General features: G+C 41.1%; 1 protein-coding gene across 1 annotated transcript in view; it reads left to right on the forward strand.

Annotated features, from left to right (window-relative positions):
- The window catches only part of FCSK (fucose kinase), a 234,822-nt gene that overhangs the window by 198,379 nt on the left and 16,515 nt on the right, over positions 1 to 19,928 (forward strand). Inside the window, exons 22-23 of the mRNA XM_053702250.1 lie at positions 55 to 154; positions 12,298 to 12,521. Coding sequence (XP_053558225.1) covers positions 55 to 154; positions 12,298 to 12,521 — 324 coding nt within the window. The remainder of the gene's footprint in view (positions 1 to 54; positions 155 to 12,297; positions 12,522 to 19,928) is intronic.

Consider the following 19,928-nt stretch of genomic DNA (forward strand, 5'->3'; position numbering starts at 1 on the left):
AAAATATCATGCACATAAATACTTATGATCATAATTCTGCACTTGTTTACCTAGGATGTTCTGCGGAATTGGTACGCCCGACTTCCGGATATTGTACAGAATGCAGACGCTTTGGTGAGCAATGCAGAGCAGTGTGCCAAAGCCTTCTGCACAGGTAAGAATGCCAGTCACATCTTTATGGTACTTAATGCATTTTCATCATCATTTTGTCAAAGAGCTTGTAACCCCATGATTTGACATTTTGTGTACTCGCTCATTTTGAAAAAGAAAAACAGATGTTATGATTTTTCAAATTAGAACATTTATATTTATATCTCATTCTGTTCTGGCTGCACCTATGGGTTATTACCTTAGTATCCACTTAAATAATGCATGGATAGGTGACTCATCTCCATCTTGTTTCCATCATTTATAATTATTTAGTTTATGACTTGAAGCTGTTTAAACTCTTAAGAATTACTGTTTAAAGTGCCATAAAACAGTTTGAGATCTGTGCATATCCTAAAAGGGCTAATAAATTAAAAATAGTAAGCATAAAAAAAAATAAGCAAAATGAATTATATAGCTAAGCTGCATGGAGAAGCCAACTCCACCCACCTTATCAGTGTTTAGACACAGGCATTGTATTTCAACTGAGTTCATAGCTTCTAGGCATGCTCCAGCAGATAATCCCTATTCATTTTTGCATTCTACCAAAGCAACAATAGATATACCGTATATAAAGCCATAGAAGGAAATGTGTGGGGGGAGTTAGAGCTTTACAATTCAGAAACTAAAAAGAAAGGGTTAATGGTGAGGCACTACTGCAGTATAAATTTTGCAGGTTAACTAATTAAAGTACATATTATTATATTTTGTCTCTATCCCAACTTGTTTTATGTCCCTTTAAGCAAAATAGGATACTTATCTTGATCTGCATTATTTCAGGACACGTATTTTTCTTTGCAAGGGTACAGGCCACCTATCCTACTGTCGTGAGGCTATCCCAGGAAGGTTCTGACACCAGAGAGCTCATACCATGCTTTGTTAGCCTGGCAGTTGGTGTGTCTGCACCTCTACAAATGAAAGTTCCTGCATATACAATTTATCACAACTTCAAGGAGCTTCAGTGTCAGTGAACGTTTCCACAATCCCAAATGTTTGCAAGTGTTAGCACATATATTGCTTGAGCTCATTTTTTTTTAACATAATTTTTATTAAGGATATCAAGTACGGCATACATACACAAGAAATGAAAATGATAGAATGTACATAGTAGTCAGGTTCCGTACAGTTTTTGTTGTATTACATCGACTTGTATATGTGAAAAAACTTAAAGAAAAACTTAAAGAAAACAAAAAACAAAACTGTCCATAGATTAGTCCATGTGTCTCCTTCAGTTATATATAATAGGACACAGCATCTGCTGCGAGTCTTCTCATCTTAATAATCAAAAAAGAAAATAAATAACATAACGAAGACCCTACGGGTGCATAAATAATTACAATCATACCTTTTGTATAACGCCTTAATAGAACTCACAGAATAGTAGAAAGAAAAAGGGGAAAAGAGGGGAGAAAAAAGAAAAGTGAAGGAAAGAGAAGAGAAGGTGAGTAGGAGAGAGGTTAAGTACAGAGGGAAGGGGAGATAAACTCCCCATGAAGTGCGTGTCAATGTGATAGTCCTGAGAAGAAGCATGGGTTTCAGACAACCGATATTTTACACATTACCCTGAGCACCTGTAAAAGATTCCCAGTAAAACTCAATGTCGTAGAAGCTAGTGAGGGTTCTCTTTCTAAAGTGTACATACTCCTCTTGGGATATGAGTGTTGTAGTATTCTGAATCCACTCCGTTCTGGAAGGAGGGGCAGGAGATCTCCATTTTCTCGCTATCAGATTCCTGGCGCTATTTAGTCCTATTATCAGGAGATTCCATCTTATTTTACACAGTCTCTGTGGTCTAAAGTTTAATAAAGCTGTCAGAGGGTTCAATACGAAGGTCGTATCTATAATAGCCTTGAAGTCAGTCTCCATTTGTGACCAAAATGGTCGTAGTTTCTCACACTGCCACCATATATGTGACATAGTGCCTTTCTTCCCGCATCCCCTCCAACATCTATCATCAGCGTTGGGGTATATGTATCTCAAGCGCTCTGGGGTTAAGTACCAGCGGGTCAGTATCTTATGATTGAGTTCTAGGGTTTTTGGTGATGCCGAGGACTTACGAGTATTAAAGAATATATTTTCCCAATCCTGAATGGTGAGGGAAACCCCCAATTCCGTGGTGTATAATGGGAGAGTGTTAACTAATGTTTCCTCCAGTAGACATCCAGCGATAGATAATGTTCCCGTAGGGAGAACTTCTAATAAGCATAACCTCTCAAACCTCGTTGGGTCTCAACAGGTCCATTTTGTGTTTAGAATTATGGATCAGGTGTTTTAGCTGAGCATATTTCAGCCAAGATGAGTAACTTCCCCCAGCTACTTGCTCTAAATCTTGCCTTTGCTTTAGTGCACCGTTAACAGTCATTTTTATGAATGGTATGGTATACCCCAATTCACCACGGGTGTTGTTGAGGAGTTCCAGACCCCCAAAAAATTCTGCGTTGTACGAAATTGGTGATAAGGGAGAAACTCTAAAGAAGATACCCATTTGGGAGTCCCTCAAAGAATCACAATTGTTAAAAATGTGTGTATACAACTCTGAGACCCTAACTAGGGGCGATCTAGTGCCTGGAGAAATCCAACATAGTGCACCCAGGGACGGAGATTTCAAAAGATGAGAATCTATGGTTGTCCATGCTTTGTTACCTATCTTAAAAAACAACAAAAAATATATTGGTGCACATCCAACCACTTAAGTCCACTCTTTGGCATATTTGTATATGATTCTGTCTGCCAAATATACTTACATAGCTTCTAATAAGATTGGGATAAACATCTCGCAATAATATGAGCTTATATTTGTGCTGCAAAAACAAATATACTTCTATCTGCTAAATATACTTACATAGTTCAAATAAAATTGGGATTAACATCTCGCAATAATATTGACTTATATTTATGCTGCAAAAAATTGTTACCTATCTTACCATGCCAATCCAAAACATGTTGGAGTGTTACCGCATTATAGTACCTCTCTATATTAGGAACCCCCATGCCTCCGTGTCCCAACGGTCTATACATAATTGTTCTGTTTATTCAAGGCTTAATTTTCCCCCATATAAATAAGTTAAGTTCAGATTGGATGTTAGTTAGGAATGATCTAGGAAAATGTATGGAAACTGTTTGCAAGATGTATAATATCTGTGGCAATATGGTCATTTTAACAGCCTGTATCCTACCCCACCACGTCAGAGGTTTATCCCACCACGTTCTTAGTTCTGCTTTCAACCTATTCAGTAAGGGTATATAATTTCTTTGGTACAGTTGGGTCGTGGAAGATGTCAGCTCTATGCCTAAATATCTAATCTGGAGGAGTTGTAATTTATATGGACATTTGTTTTTCAACTGCATAAATTGTGCATTCTGCATATTAATATTAAGAATTTCGGATTTTTGCGGGTTTATAGTAAAATTTGAAAGCCCACCGAATTTTGCAAATTCAGCTAGCAAATGGGGGAGCGACGTAGTTGGTGATGTCATAGAAATTAATACATCATCCGTGTATAATGTAAGTTTTATATCATTAGGGCCTATCTTATGACCATGGATTTTTTCATTTTCACGGATATGTGCTGCTAAACCCTCCATGGACAGTGCAAACAAGAGAGGGGACAATGGGCATCCCTGCCTCGTCCCGTTGTGTATCTGAAAACTATCTGACAAAGAACCATTAGCCTTCACTCTCGCTGTAGGGTTATTATAAACACTAAAAATTCTGTCTATCATCTTATCGCCAAAACCAAATCTTACTAAGCAAGCTCTGAGGAACCTCCAATCTAAGCGATCAAATGCCTTCTCAGCATCTGTTGAAATAAGAATTGTAGGTTCCTTAGTCCTATTTACGTGTTCAATAAGGTGTAGTGTCCTTATAGTATTGTCCCTAGCTTCCCTGCCAGGGACAAAACCCGATTGATCTACATGTATAAGCTTAGGTAGTATAGCATTTATTCATTTAGCTAGTATCTTCGTATAAATCTTAATATCTGAGTTGAGTAACGATATAGGCCTATAATTTTCTACCATAGTGTTGTCTTTTCCAGGTTTCGGTATAATCGTTATATGTGCTTCTAATATATGCTTAGGCCATACAGCACCGCCATCCACTGCAGTGAATAGGTCGGTGAGATTTGGGGCCAGTATCTGTTTAAACTGCTTATAATAGGCATTGGAAAAACCATCCGGCCCAGGACTCTTGTGGAGCGGTAGGCTGTTAATTGCGGACAGTGCTTCCTGTTGTGTGATAGGGTTCTCTAATTCTTTTGCGATTTCTGATGGTATTGTGGGGAGGTCTACCTCATTTAAGTAAGCTATATGGTCCTATATGGTGTATATATATGAATTATTTCGTTTTGTGCGAAGCAACCTTGCTAAGAGGGTACCTGCTTTGTTCGACTCCGCATAATATAATTTTTTAAGAAAAAATGCCTTATCTTGTGCTTCCTGCTTGAGCTCATTTTTATACACTGAGGGCTGAAAATACACTTTTCTCCAGGGGATAAATTTATTCTCTCATGTTACCCCATACTACTACCACCACCACCATCTGGTCTTTCAGTTTTATTTTAGTGCTTACTACTCATTAAACTATTTCTTCTTTCCCACAGACTAAATGGTGGGTAGACCATAGTTACTCCCTTGCTTACTAGACATTGTAGAACATTGAGGTGATTAACTCATTGCCTTTTTTTTCTCCTGCAGTTGGTTCAGTACTTGAATTTGCAGTTTATGTTCAAAAGCATAAATCCTCTTTTCCAGAGAGGGTAATCTCTGCTTTTCCATCACAGCTTCATGTCCTCTGGCTTCTTATGCAGCTAAACCATTGCCATTGGGGCAAGGATGTTTCCAAGAGCTTTCTATTAGTTCATATTTTCTGTTTTATCTTGGAGCTTTCAGTTTTGCATTGCTTTTCTAGATGTCCACTCATTTCTTTAAGCTCTGGACCAGCTATGCCTTTTCCTGGGCTTGGATTTCTACTTGGGATTTCAATAATTCTACAAGCTGTAACCCTATCTATTGTATCTTGTTAAGGCTAGTATCTTATTCTCCAAACCCCCTTATCTGTTTTTCACTAAAAAAGCAAAAACAGAAGCCTTTCCACAAATTCTCTAATTTCTTACCAAAAGTTGTTTCACCTACTATTTTGAAGCTGGAAATTGTTTGGGTTTTCTTTTGTTTTGACCAATGCTTTATTTGTCTTGCACTGGAGTTGTTGGGTCTCCAGGACCCCAAGACACTTTCCATTTTGTTTCAATCAGCCAATGTCCTGGTATACCAGCAGCAGGGAAGGAGCCTTTATTTTGTGTTGCTGCACATCATACTTATATGGTTGCATATCAGTGGGTAACCTGCCATGATGTCTTGCTTGAACAGTTGTGTAATGCATGGTTCTCTTTACATACCTTCATAAGGTCTATTGTTTCACTTTATGCTATTTTCTTTTCAATGGCATGGAGAGTCCACAAATCCATTCTAATTACTAGTAAGAATTAAACTAATGGCCACCAGGAGGAGGCAAAGAACACCCCAGCAAAGCTGTAAGTATCACTCCCACTTCCCATAAACCCCCAGTCATTCTTTGCCTTGTACATCAGGAGGATGTGCGAAGATGGTGTCTGAAGATATTTAATCCTTTTATGGGTAGTTCCCCTGCAAGCAAGGATTGGGGCTATGCTGTGTCCATGTAATCCTCTTAAGTAAGAGTTATAGTGGCTGTTTAGCAGTTGGAAGACGGTGAGGTAGTCCTTGCTTCCCTTCCAACATTCATGCTACCCCTATATAGAAAACCAGGGTTGGTTACTCTGCTTTTCTTTTTCTACAGGTCTCTCTCAGAAGTCGGCTGAGTCTGTCATACCTGAGAAGCTGTTCCTGCCCTGCAGCTGGATCAACAGGTGCTTTTGCCTTCTAGGTGAGAGGGATTCAGTACTACACAGTACTTCAGTTTACACAGATTTTAGACCTCTGTTAAAGAGCGGCTGTCTACAGAGGCTCTTCATTCATCATTGGTCTTTCTGGGTCACAGAAGTGGTGAGTCTCCCCAGCAAGGCTGGGGCTATAGCGGTGCCTGCTATTTGAACTTATTTGCTATCTGTCATTTTGATTTAAATTAAGGAGTGTTTTAAAGGATTCCTTGTTAACTTTATAGATCTTATAAATTATTGCTTCTGGGAACCAATATTTAACCGTTATAGACTCTGCTAAGAATTTAGCTATGTTTTTTGACAAATGTCTGTAGGCTCAGATTATTCCTCCTGTGCAGTTTTGTTCCACGTGTGAATAAATTGTTACTCTCTAAAAAACATAATTTATGCTTACCTGATAAATTTATTTCTCTTGTGATGTATCGAGTCCACGGATTCATCCTTACTTGTGGGATATTCTCCTTCCCTACAGGAAGTGGCAGAGAGAGCACCCACAGCAGAGCTGTCTATATAGCTCCCCCCTTAGCTCCACCCCCCAGTCATTCGACCGAAGGCTAGGAAGAAAAAGGAGAAACCATAGGGTGCAGTGGTGACTGAAAGTTTAAAAAATAAAAATATATATGCCTGTCGTAATAAACAGGGCGGGCCGTGGACTCGATACATCACAAGAGAAATACATTTATCAGGTAAGCATAAATTATGTTTTCTCTTGTAAGATGTATCGAGTCCACGGATTCATCCTTACGTGTGGGATACCAATACCAAAGCTTTAGGACACGGATGAAGGGAGGGACAAGACAGGGACCTTAAACAGAAGGCACCACTGCTTGTAGAACCTTTCTCCCAAAAATAGCCCCCGAAGAAGCAAAAGCATCAAATTTGTAAAATTTGGAAAGAGTATGAAGCGAAGACCAAGTCGCCGCCTTACAAATCTGTTCAACAGAAGCCTCATTTTTAAAAGCCCATGTGGAAGCCACAGCTCTAGTAGAATGAGCAGTAATTCTTTCAGGAGGCTGCTGTCCAGCAGTCTCATAGGCCAAACGGATGATGCTTTTCAGCCAAAAGGAAAGAGAGGTAGCCGTAGCCTTTTGGCCTCTCCGCTTACCAGAATATCTGTGATGCCAGCAAGCAAGTAGTTTGTTTGGGGGCAAAGATTTCTAGCTTTGCCTTTCTATCTCGCAGAGCCCTGTGGCTAAAGTCTTGGTCTTCTGACGTGACATTCAAGTCTAAACTTCTGTCTCTGCCCTTAAGGGCAAGACTTTATTTGGTCCTGGTCTGGCTGAAATCATTTCCACGGTTACTGGTGGAAAGAGAGCCTTTCTGCCACAGGACAAGAAGGGAAGACCCAAGGGTCGCCATAATTCTAATTTTCGTTCCTTTCACAACTTCAAAGGACAGAAATCCTCCTCTGCTTCCAAATCTGAGCAAGCCAAGACCTCATGGAGGTCTAACCAGTCTTGGAATAAGGGTAAGTAATCCAAGAAGCCTTCCTCTGAGAATAAATCAGCATGAAGGGTCCGCCCCCGATCCATGAATCAAGTGGGCGGCAATCTTTCCTTCTTTCAGCAGGCTTGGATTCTTTATGTCCCAGATCCTTGGGCAGTGGAAGTAGTCTCCCAGGGATACAGTATAGGATTCAAATCTTGTCCTCCCAGAGGCAGATTTCTCCTGTCAAGATTATCTGCAAACCAGATAAAGAGAGAGGCTTTCTTAAACTGTGTCTCTCTAGGAGTGATTGTCCCAGTTCCTCGGGCGAAACAGGGTCAAGGATTCTATTTCAACCTATTCGTGGTTCCCAAGAAAGAGGGACATTTTCGACCCATTTTAGACCTCAAGTGTCTCAACAAATTTCTCAAGGTTCCTTCCTTCAAAATGGAGACTATCCGTTCTTTTCTCCCTTTAGTTCAGGAAGGTCAATTCATGACTACCCTCGAATTGAAGGACGCTTATCTTCATGTTCCTATCCACAGGGAACATTTTCAATTCCTGCCCCTCAAATCTTTACGAAGGTTCTAGGGGCTCTTCTGGCGGTGGCCAGATCTCAAAGAATTGCGGTGGCTCCGTACCTGGACGATATTTTGGTTTAGGCGCCATCTTTTTATTTAGCAAAATCCCATACAGATTCTCTGTTGTGGATCCTCCGCTCTTACGGGTGGAAGGTAAATCTGGAAAAGAGTTCCTCTGTACCAAATACCAGGGTATGTTTTTTGGGGACGATCATAGACTCGATCTCCATGAAGATTTTCTTAACAGAGGTCAGAAAATCCAAACATCTTGCTGCCTGTCTTTCTCTTCAGTCCTCTGTCCGTCCATCAGTGGCACTGTGTATGGAATTAATTGGTCTAATGGTGGCTTCCATGGACATTATTCATTTTGCTTGTTTCCATCTGAGACCTCTACAGTTATGCATGCTCAGACAATGGAACGGAGATCACTCAGACCTCTCTCAGAGGATAGTCTTAGACATTCAGACGAGGGATTCCCTATCCTGGTGGCTCTCTCAGGACCATCTGTCCCAGGGCACATGCTTCCTGAGACCGTCTTGGGAGATTGTGACTACGGACGCCAGTCTTTCGGGCTGGGGTGCAGTTTGGGGTTCCTTAAGAGCTCAGGGAATTTGGACTCAGGAGGAGTCTGCCTTCCCAATGAATATCCTAGAGTTAAGAGCAATCTTCAATGCACTGATAGCTTGGCCTTAACTATATTAACCACCAGGGAGGAACACAGAGTTCCTTAGCTATGAAGGAGGTGACTCGCATCTTTCAATGGGCGGAGTCTCACAATTGTCACATTTCTGCCATCCACATCCCAGGGGTGGACAACTGGGAAGCAGATTATCTAAACAGGCAGACTTTTCATCTGGAAGTATTCTCAATGATAACTCTTAGGTGGGGAGTTCCAGAGTTGGATCTGATGGCGTCTCGTCTAAACACCAAACTTTGATATGTTTAAAGATCAAGGGATCCGCAAGCAGCTCTGTTTATTTTATTACCCGTTTCCTCTGTTTGCCCTCCTCCCTCGGGTGATAGCCTGTATCAAACAGGAGCAGGCCTCTATGATTCTAATTGCTCAAGCTTGGCCTTTCAGAATTTGGTTTGCAGATCTGTTGAAGATGTTGTCCTTTCCCCCATGGAAATTGTGAGGAAGGACCTTCTACTTCAGGGTCCTTTTCTACATCCAACCCTAGATTCTCTGAAGCTGACTTCTTGGAGATTAAATGCCTAGTCTTGTCTAGACAAGGTTTTTCTGAAAGGGTGATTGATACCATGATTCAGGTTTATAAGCCGGTAACTCGCAAGATTTACCATAAGGTGTGGTGTACATACCTTTACTGGTGTGAATCTAAGGGTTTCACTTGGACTCAAGTGAGGGTTCCCCACATTTTGTCTTTTCTTCAGAAAGGCCTGGAGTAAAGCCTGTCAGTCAGTACTCTGAAGGGCTAAGATCTCTGCCCTTTTGATTCTTTTACACAAACTTCTGGCTGACTTACTGGATGTTCAATCCTTTGTTCAGGCCTTGGTTAGAATTAGGCCTGTATTTAAATCTGTTGCTCCTCCGTGGAGCCTTAATCTTGTTCTTAGGGTTCTGCAGCAGGATCCGTTTGAGCCTATGCACTCTGTTGATATTAAGTTATTGTCTTTGAAAGCTTTGTTTCTTCTCGCTATTTCTTCTGCTCGTAGCGTCTCTGAGCTTTCGGCTCTGCAATGTGATCCCCCTTACCTTATTTTTCATGCAGATAAGGCGGTCCTTCGTACCAAATTGGGATTTCTTCCTGAGGTGGTTTCGGACCATAATATCAATCAGGAAATTGTCGTTCTTTCACTCTGCCGTAATCCTTCTTCTCATAAGGAACAGTTGTTGCATTACCTGGATGTTGTGTGTGCTCTGAAGTTCTATATACAGGCTACTAGAGATTTTCGTCAATCTACTGCCCTTTTTGTGGTATTTTCTGGTAGATGGACCAGAAGGCTACTCTTTCCTTTTGGTTGAGAAGTGTTAATATAAGCAACAGCCTCCTCAGAGGATTACAGTTAATTTCACTAGGGCTGTCTCTTCTTCCTTGGCCTTTAAAAATGAGGCTTCTGTGGAACAAATCTGCAAGGCAGCCACTTGGTCCTCATTGCATACTTTTTCCAAATTCTACAAATTTGATGTTTTTGCCTCAGCTGAGGCTTCTTTTGGGAGGAAAGTTCTTCAAGCGGTGGTGCCATCTTTTCAGGTCTGCCTGTCTTGTTCTCCCTCCCTTCCATTCTGTGTCCTCTAGCTTGGGTATTGGTTCACACTAGTAATTAGAATGGATTTGTGGACTCTCCATGCCATTGGAAAGAAAACAAAATGTATGCTTACCTGATAAATTCTTTTCTTTCCTGGCATGGAGAGTCCACAACCCGCCCTTATTTAAATTTTTAATATTTAAATTTTCAGAGTTTTTGTCTTTTTCTTAACTTCAGGCACCTCTATACCCTTTGTGTCTCTTCTCTTTCCGTATTCCCTCAGCTGAATGACTGGGGTTTTTTGGGAAGTGGGAGTGATACTTACAGCTTTGCCTCCTCCTGGTGGCCAGGAGTTGAATTCCCACTAGTAGATAGAATAGATTCATGGACTCTCCATGCCAGGAAAGAAAATAATTTATCAGGTAAGCATAAATTTTGATGGCCGTGTTTTGTCTTCAGACAGCTATGCCATCAAAAGATCAAGTCATCTCCTGTTTTATGTGTTGTCATAGAAACAATGAGATTTAAATGCAAGCACAACAAAAATCATGTTTTTACATTCCTCCTAGAGATAATTTCCAGAGCTTGACACTTTTACATGCCTAGATTAGTGACGGTACTCGAATTAGCCACAGCAGAAAAAGTGGAGGTGTATTCCTGTACTGCTGTAAATTAGCAAATTTGCAAATTTTGCTTAAAACATAAGTTTTACATGTTTTTGAAATGTTTATATTGTAAACAGATCTTTTGCAGTGCAGTATTTTATTGTTTATATATACTAAACATATATAGAATCCAAAACAAAATCAGCAGGTTGTGCAGTACTTAAGACTGAAACTGAGTACATTTAAAATTCTACTGTTATGTCCCTTTGTTTGTCTTTAGTGTACCATAATGTAGTGGGATTTGTGATGTAGCACTTATTTGTTGTTGATTTGTGTCATTGTGGTGAAGAAAAGTACTGGAGTGAAATATACTTGAATGATCCAGTGATAAAAGACTTGCAATTGTATACCAAGACAGAAAAGGTACTCCAAGAGGCTAACTACCAACACAAAGGAAGTACAAGGGATTTATCTACAACCAGAAACATATCCCTGCATACTCCAGGAGGCTTACGAAAACCCAAGAGGCACCACATCTAAATACAAGGAGAAGATTCTACCATCTGTATATACCCCCAGTGCGGCATACTTACCTCATCAGATTGAGGTAATATCTGGTAAGGGTATTACATACCATCTATTTACTGATATCAACTGCTTATGAAGATTTACTACGGACTATATATTGTCTAAAGACTCATATGAACACTGTTTCATAATCTATTCATCATTCTTCAAGTATCTTTACGCTGGAGAAAGTGTATACCAAGACAGAAAAGGTACTCCAAGAGGCTAACTACCAACACAAAGGAAGTACAAGGGATTTATCTACAACCAGAAACATATCCCTGCATACTCCAGGAGGCTTACGAAAACCCAAGAGGCACCACATCTAAATACAAGGAGAAGATTCTACCATCTGTATATACCCCCAGTGCGGCATACTTACCTCATCAGATTGAGGTAATATCTGGTAAGGGTATTACATACCATCTATTTACTGATATCAACTGCTTATGAAGATTTACTACGGACTATATATTGTCTAAAGACTCATATGAACACTGTTTCATAATCTATTCATCATTCTTCAAGTATAATTGATTCTAAAAATCTATCTTTTTTTTAATATTCTTTTAATTGCTATTATTTTTCTAATAATTAGCTCTAGTTCTCATTCATATTCCCATATACCACCCATATTTTAAATGGATATATAGGCGCTGTATCTACTCTTGTATACACATTTAGCACTTATTTGTATATAGAAATGTTAACAATTTTTGCAAGATTTATTTGTGCCGAGATTTGCTGTAAAAAAACAAAACAAACTTTCTTTATAAATAATTTGAATGTTTTTTTAAAACTGTGTGTGCAGACAGTAGGACCAATAAAGTGGTGTGTTTGTCTTTTCAGGGGACCTGCCTCAACTAGGACACTGTCTGACCCAGTACTGGAAGCAGAAGAAGCGGATGGCTCCAGGGTGCGAGCCAGCGGCAGTACGCAGGATAATGGATGCCCTAGAGCCATATGTGTATGGACAGAGCTTAGCTGGTGCTGGTGGAGGAGGGTTTTTGTACATCCTAACAAAGAAACCAAAACAGAAAGATGTTTTGCTGGAAGTACTAAAAAATACCCAGGTAAGCAGATTGTGTAGAATTTGTTTCTATAACAGATGTGAGGATTTACTGTAGAAAAATAAGACCTTTGTTTTCATTGTATTACCTAATTGTTGTGTTCTCAACATTACTTAGTTTTCAGAAATTGATGGGGTAGCTTGTGTAATATGAATTCAACCATACATAAACAGACATTGGAGATTGTGGGTCCCATACAGTCCCACCCCCCATTTTTTTTTTAATTCTATTTTTCACAGAACAGCAATAAACAAAGAAAAAACAGTTAAAAGGGACATAATACTCATATACTAAATTACTGTAAAAAGCTGACATGAAAATATAACCTTAACATCTCTATGAAAAATGGAATATATTTTACGTCACAATTTCTTCAACTCACCAGAGTAAGTGCTCTGTGAAAGTTTATACTTCACCTGGTGTCCTGCTGCAAGTTAGGAAAAACAAAACAATAGCCAATCAGCATCAGCAGTGCTGAGGTCATGTTATGCTTTGCTGTGATCTGATGAGATTTCACTATGATCTAATGAGATTTCATTATAAACTTACTTAAAGGGACAGTAAAGTCATAATTAGACATTCATGATTTAGACAGAGCATACAATTTTAAACAACTTTCCAATTTACTTCTATTATTTAATTTGCTTCCTTCTCTTGTTATCCGTTGCTGAAAGGTTTATCTAGGAAAGCTCAGGAGTAGCAAAGATCATAGGTTCTAGCTGCTGATTGGTGGCTGCATATATATATATTTGATAATAGAAGTAAACTGGAAAGCTGTTTAAAATTGTATGTTCTACCTAAACCATGAAATAAATATTTTGGGTTTCATGTCCCTTTAAACTGAATAGGAAAATAACATGACTGTGCCTGCACATGCCAGATGTACAATCTCTTGCAAGTCCTGTGAGTTGCATTCTTATTGGCTGCTTAAAGTCTTTTTACAGTGAGGTGTGAATCCGTAGGAAATTTTGAGGTAAAATATCTTGCTTTTTTACATAGATATGTTCAGGTGACATTTTCTAGTCAGGTTTTTCTTCTTAAATGGAAAGAGTCCACATCTGCATTCATTACTTTTGGGAAATAAGAACCTGGCCACCAGGAGGAGGCAAAGACACCCAGCCAAAGGCTTAAATACTCCTCCCACTCCCCTCATCCCCCAGTCATTCTTTGCCTTTCGTCCCAGGAGGTTGGCAGAGAAGTGTCAGAATTTTTAATTTTTGTCTCTTATAGAGGGTAGTACTCTTCGGCATGGGACAGGAGTTTTAAATAGTCCTGTCAGTCTCTCAGTAAGGGCTTGGATGAAAGTTAGAGTCCAGAGATGCAGGGAATTTCTTTCTGCGAAACCATCCCGACTCAGATTAACAGCTCTTCAAGCTATCAGCGTTGTCTAACTTCGTTTCGCTTCCTGCTTTCTTCTCTCGAGTCCATGGCTGAGGCGATGCTACTATCCGTCACACTTGAAAGGCCGTGTTGCTGTTCCACTGCGTAGATTCCGGTAAGATTGTTTAATTTTACTTTATTCATCAATGTACTGTAATCTGAATGTTTCCCAAAAGGCTACCACCTTGCGGGTCTAACTTATCATAAGGGTCTCAGTTAGTCTCTTGTAGTATCTTGGAATCGAGGGTTAATATCTCCTGAGGGGGTTATTGAACAGGGGGGTTTATAATCATGTTTGTTATGTGATTCAACCTGCTTATGTGTGATGTTTATGGGCTTGTGGTTTGCAACATTAAGGCCTTTGTAAGTGACGCAGCCTTTTGGTTGGGCGTGCTTTTTTGGACTGTACGGTTCATCTAGTGTTCGGGCATGGTTCCGTTCCGTATTCCATTTCCACATTCCCGACCGTGTGGCGTAGGAAATTTTCTAGTCCGCAGGGGTCTGGTCATAGGAGGTGGTGAGTGCCCCAGCCATTGGGGGTGTCAGGTTTGTTTTTTTGTTTTTGTTTTTACTATTTAGTCCATATTTATATATCCACTATCCAGTCATGGAGGATTCTGATGCTGAGACTGTGCTAATTTAAGATTCAGTTACGGAGGATTCTGATACTGAGACTATTTTGATTTCAGATTCTGTGTCCGGGGACGAATCCGGATTGGCCTCGTTGACACATGTCAACCAGTTTTGTTCCATATGCCATTTCAGAGGGCCTGGTTCCTCGGGCTTGGGGAATCCAGGGACTGCTAAACCATCCGCCTCTGGGGGTTCTGTCCTCCGAGAGGCGAGTTCCCTACCAATTCATACTTTTACACATGCGGGTAACCCAGTTTCTGATTCCCCCTGGAGGTTGCAGCACGTTTTCGCTTCCACATAATGTTGGCGATTGTTCGTCTGCAGTGTCCAAACGTTTATTTGAGAATGTGCTTGTGCCCTATTGTCCTTCCGCATTGGGGAGGGCCTCTATAGTTCCCCGCAGGTGTAACTGTCCCTGAGTGTTGTGCCTTTCGTTAAAGGATTGTGCGCCTTTGCGTATTGCTCAGACAACATGTTTTTCAGTTATTGAATGACCATATTGTTACCAGATACAGGGATTTTCAGTCTGCTAATTTGAATGGTGCACCTCATTAGACATGTGGGGATGAAGTAATCTCCTAATTGTCATTTGTTTGAGATCTCTCCCAGTTTTTGAAAGATAGGGCTCCGTTTGGCTGGTCCTGAGGGTAGGCCTGTGTCTTTTTGGGAGTTAACCTCCGGGTTGCATTACATTTTATTTATATCCGATGGGATGTCTTATTTGTTTTTGTTTTCTTTGGGAACCTTCTAGGATTGATACTTGATTACCTCTTCGGAAGTTGTTTTGGACATGTTAGTCCTATATTAAAAAAGTCTGTTTTCTATTTTTTTCCCCTATGAGGGAGAATTTATGCAGCTTGCCGGTTAGGACCCTAGGTGCAGGCTGGTCCTGTCGGGTTTGTTCGGTCTTCTGTTCAGACACGTGGCGCTGTTCTGCTTGGCTGGTAAGGTAGAAGTGCAGAGTGCTCAGGTTATCATTGTTTTTCATGTTTAACTAAGCATTCGAGGGGTTCTGTGGGTCCGTGAGGCGGGAAGGATTGTTTCAGTCCTTATAGCCTTCAGTCATAGATGGCCCGGCAGAGGAGTTTTTTCCACTGCGTCACTCTGACATCTGATTTAATCAGAACTTAGTTTTCCTCCCCCCATGTGGGGGATGGTTGGAGGGCTTAACGCACCTTACTGCAGTTGAGCGGTTTGGCCTTCATTTTTTGGCCTCTGTATTTGTCCTTTTGGGCTTGATCCAACAGCTTGTACAGGATAGCTGTTTAGCATGCGGAAGGTTTGCAGTTTGAAACAAATTGCAACTCTTGACACCTTGCAGGTTTACGCGTAAGCTGTTTATAGTGTATCTAGATGCAGCTCTTACTCTTTGACATGTACTGTCTGAGTTATAAGAGACCTTTGGGTCTTCTTCTATTGTCTCCGGGTGAGTTGGATCTCCCTTTAGGGATCTGTGTTTCTGGGTGATGGTTGTTCCCTGCGGGGACTTTGTTTAGCTCTGGGTTTTGCGGAACTGGGTAGGCTTAGTGCCTTTCTCGTCCTTGTGTCCTCTGCATGTGCAGAGGTGATAGGGAGACTAGTCCTGCTAGTAGGATTTTTTTGACCTTGAGGTATCCCTTGGTTATCCTGAGGCTCTGAGAGGTATCTCCATACGACTTCTAGCCTTGCTCCTTGGAGCGTTGGACTTCAGCTAGGGGTGGTTCCTTCCTTTGGTTGGGGCTTTCAAGTTCTTCTCGCTATCCGGATTCTCTGGATATTCATACATATCCCTTGTGTCTGGCTTTTTGGCCAGTTGGGGTGTTTAGTTCTAGGGTAGAGTTTGCCTGAACTATTAGGTGCCCAGACCTGTTTCTCCAACATTGGTGTGTCCGGTCCACGGCGTCATCCATTACTTGTGGGAAATATTCTCTTCCCCAACAGGAAATGGCAAAGAGCACAGCAAAAGCTGCCCATATAGCCCCTCCTCAGGCTCCGCCCCCCAGTCATTCTCTTTGCCGCTCTGAACAAGTAGCATCTCCACGGAGATGGTGAAGAGGATGTGGTGTTTAGTTGTAGTTTTTTATTCTGCTATCAACAGTTTGTTAATTTAAAATAGTGCCGTTTTGTACTATTTACTCTAAAACAGAAAGGGATGAAGAGTTCTGTTTAAAAGAGGAGTATGATTTTAGCAGCAGTAACTAAAATCAATTGCTGTCCCACGCAGGACTGTTGAGCCCAGAGAACTTCAGTTGGGGGGAACAGTTAGCAGACTTTTCTGCTCAAGGTATGACTAGTCCATTTTCTAACAAGACTGTGTAATGCTAGAAGACTGTCATTTTCCCTCTTGGGGATCGGTAAGCCATTTTCTTAGACTCTTAACAGAATTAAGGCTTGTTATGGGCTATACACTGGTTGACACTCTTGTGGGCTAAATCGATTGCTTTATTTAAGTTTTTTATGAAATCTGAGGTGATTTATAAAACTTTTATTGTGGGGGAACGTTTTTAGGCGCCAGGCAGTTGTTTAGACACCTTTCCAGTCAGGAAGGGCCTTTCACTATAGTAGGCAGAGCCTCATTTTCGCGCCATAATTGCGCAGTTTCTTTTGGATGCAGTGCATGCAGCTGCATGTGAGAGGGTCTGGTGATCATTGAAAACGTTCCTGGAAGGCTTAATTTGGTATTGTATAACTCCTAAGGACAGGTGAAGTCGCAGCAAAGCTGTGGCTGGGACTGTAGTGGGGTTAAAAATTGTTATTTGATTAAACGGCTCCGGTTTCCTCATTTAAGGGGTTAAAAGCTTGAAATTGGGGTGCAATACTTTTAAAGCATTAAGACACTGTGGTGAAAATTTGGTAAAGATTGAATATTTCCTTCATAGTTTTTCACACATTCAGAAATAAAGTGTGCTCTGTTTAACATTTAAAGAGACAGTAACGGTTTTGTTTTAAAACGTTTTTTTTTGCATTATTAGCCTGTTTAAGCCTGTCTAACATGTCTGTACCTTCAGATAGAACATGTTCTGTATGTATGGAGGCCAAGGTGGTCCCCCCTTCAAATGTATGTGATAATTGTGCCATGGCGTCCAGACAAAGTAAGGACAGTACTGTCACATTTAATAAGGTTGCCCAAGATGATTCCTCAAATGAAGGTAGTGGGGATAGTTCATCATCCTCTCCTTCTGTGTCAACACCAGTTATGCCCACGCAGGCGACCCCTAGTACATCTAGCGCGCCAATGCTTGTTACTATGCAACAATTAACGGCAGTAATGGATAATTCCATAGCTAATATTTTATCCAAAATGCCAGCATTTCAGAGAAAGCGTGATTGCTCAGTTTTAAATACAGTGGAGCAAGAAGGCGCTGACGATAGTTTATCTGTCATACCCTCACACCAGTCAGAAGTGGCAGTGAGGGAGGGTTTGTCGGAGGGAGAACTTTCAGATTCAGGAAGAATTTCTCAACAGGCAGAACCTGATGTTGTGACGTTTAAATTTAAGTTAGAACATCTCCGCGCATTACTTAAGGAGGTGCTATCTACTCTGGATGATTGTGACTCTTTGGTCATTCCAGAAAAATTGTGCAAGATGGACAAATTCTTAGAGGTCCCGGTGCACCCTGATGCCTTTCCGATCCCTAAAAGGGTGGCGGACATAGTGAATAAGGAGTGGGAGAAACCAGGCATACCCTTTGTCCCACCTCCTATATTTAAGAAATTGTTCCCCATGGTCGACCCAAGGAAGGACACATGGCAAACAGTCCCTAAGGTTGAGGGGGCAGTTTCTACCCTAGCTAAACGCACAACTATTCCCATTGAGGACAATTGTGCTTTCAAAGATCCTATGGATAAAAAATTGGAGGGTTTGCTTAAAAAGATTTTTGTTCATGAAGGTTACCTCCTCCAACCAATTTCGTGCATTATTCCTGTCACTACGGCGGCGTGTTTCTGGTTCGATGAACTAGAAAAGTCGCTTAATATGGAGACTCCATATGAGGAAGTCATGGACAGAATTCACGCACTTAAGTTAGCTAATTCCTTTATTTTAGATGCCGCTTTGCAATTAGCGAGATTAGCGGCAAAAAATTCAGGGTTTGCAATTGTGGCGCGCAGAGCGCTCTGGCTAAAGTCTTGGTCGGCGGATGTATCTTCCAAGACAAAATTGCTTAATATCCCTTTCAAAGGTAAGACCCTTTTTGGGCCAGAATTGAAAGAAATTATTTCAGACATCACTGGGGGGAAGGGCCATGCCCTCCCACAGGATAGGCCTTTCAAGGCTAAGAATAAGTCCAATTTTCGTTCCTTTCGCAATTTCAGGAACGGACCGGCTTCTAACTCTGCAGCCTCTAGACAAGAGGGTAACGCTTCCCAGGCTAAACCAGCTTGGAAACCAATGCAAGGCTGGAACAAGGGTAAACAGGCCAAGAAGCCTGCTGCTGCTACCAAGACAGCAGGAAGGGGTAGCCCCCGATCCGGGACCGGATCTAGTAGGGGGCAGACTCTCTCTCTTTGCTCAGGCTTGGGCAAGAGATGTTCCGGATCCCTGGGCATTAGAAATAGTCTCTCAGGGTTATCTTCTAGAATTCAAGGAACTGCCCCCAAGGGGAAGGTTCCACATGTCTCGCTTATCTTCAGACCAAATAAAGAGACAGGCATTCTTACATTGTGTAGAAGACCTGTTAAAGATGGGAGTGATACACTCAGTTCCAACTGTGGAACAAGATCAGGGGTTTTACTCAAACCTGTTTGTAGTTCCCAAAAAAGAAGGAACTTTCAGACCAATTCTGGATTTAAAAATTCTAAACAAATTTCTCAGAGTTCCATCGTTCAAAATGGAAACCATTCGAACAATTTTACCTTCAATCCAGGAGGGTCAATATATGACTACCGTGGATTTAAAGGATGCGTACCTACATATTCCTATCCACAAGGATCATCATCAGTTCCTAAGGTTCGCCTTTCTGGACAAACATTATCAGTTTGTGGCTCTTCCATTCGGGTTAGCCACTGCTCCCAGAATTTTCACAAAGGTGCTAGGGTCCCTTCTGGCGGTTCTAAGACCAAGGGGCATTGCAGTGACACCTTATCTAGACGACATTCTAATTCAAGTGTCGTCTCTTTCCAAGGCAAATGCTCATACAGACATTGTTCTAGCCTTTCTCAGATCTCACGGGTGGAAGGTGAACATAGAAAAGAGTTCCCTGTCTCCATCAACAAGAGTTCCCTTTTTGGGAACAATAATAGATTCTTTAGAAATGAAGATCTTCCTGACAGAAGTCAGAAAGACAAAGTTTCTAAACGCTTGTCAAGTTCTTCACTCTATTCTGCAGCCTTCCATAGCTCAGTGCATGGAAGTAGTAGGATTGATGGTTGCAGCAATGGACATAGTTCCTTTTGCTCGAATTCATCTAAGACCATTAC

This window comes from Bombina bombina, chromosome 1 (genome assembly GCF_027579735.1).
Source record: "Bombina bombina isolate aBomBom1 chromosome 1, aBomBom1.pri, whole genome shotgun sequence".
NCBI classification, from domain to species: Eukaryota; Metazoa; Chordata; class Amphibia; order Anura; family Bombinatoridae; genus Bombina; species Bombina bombina.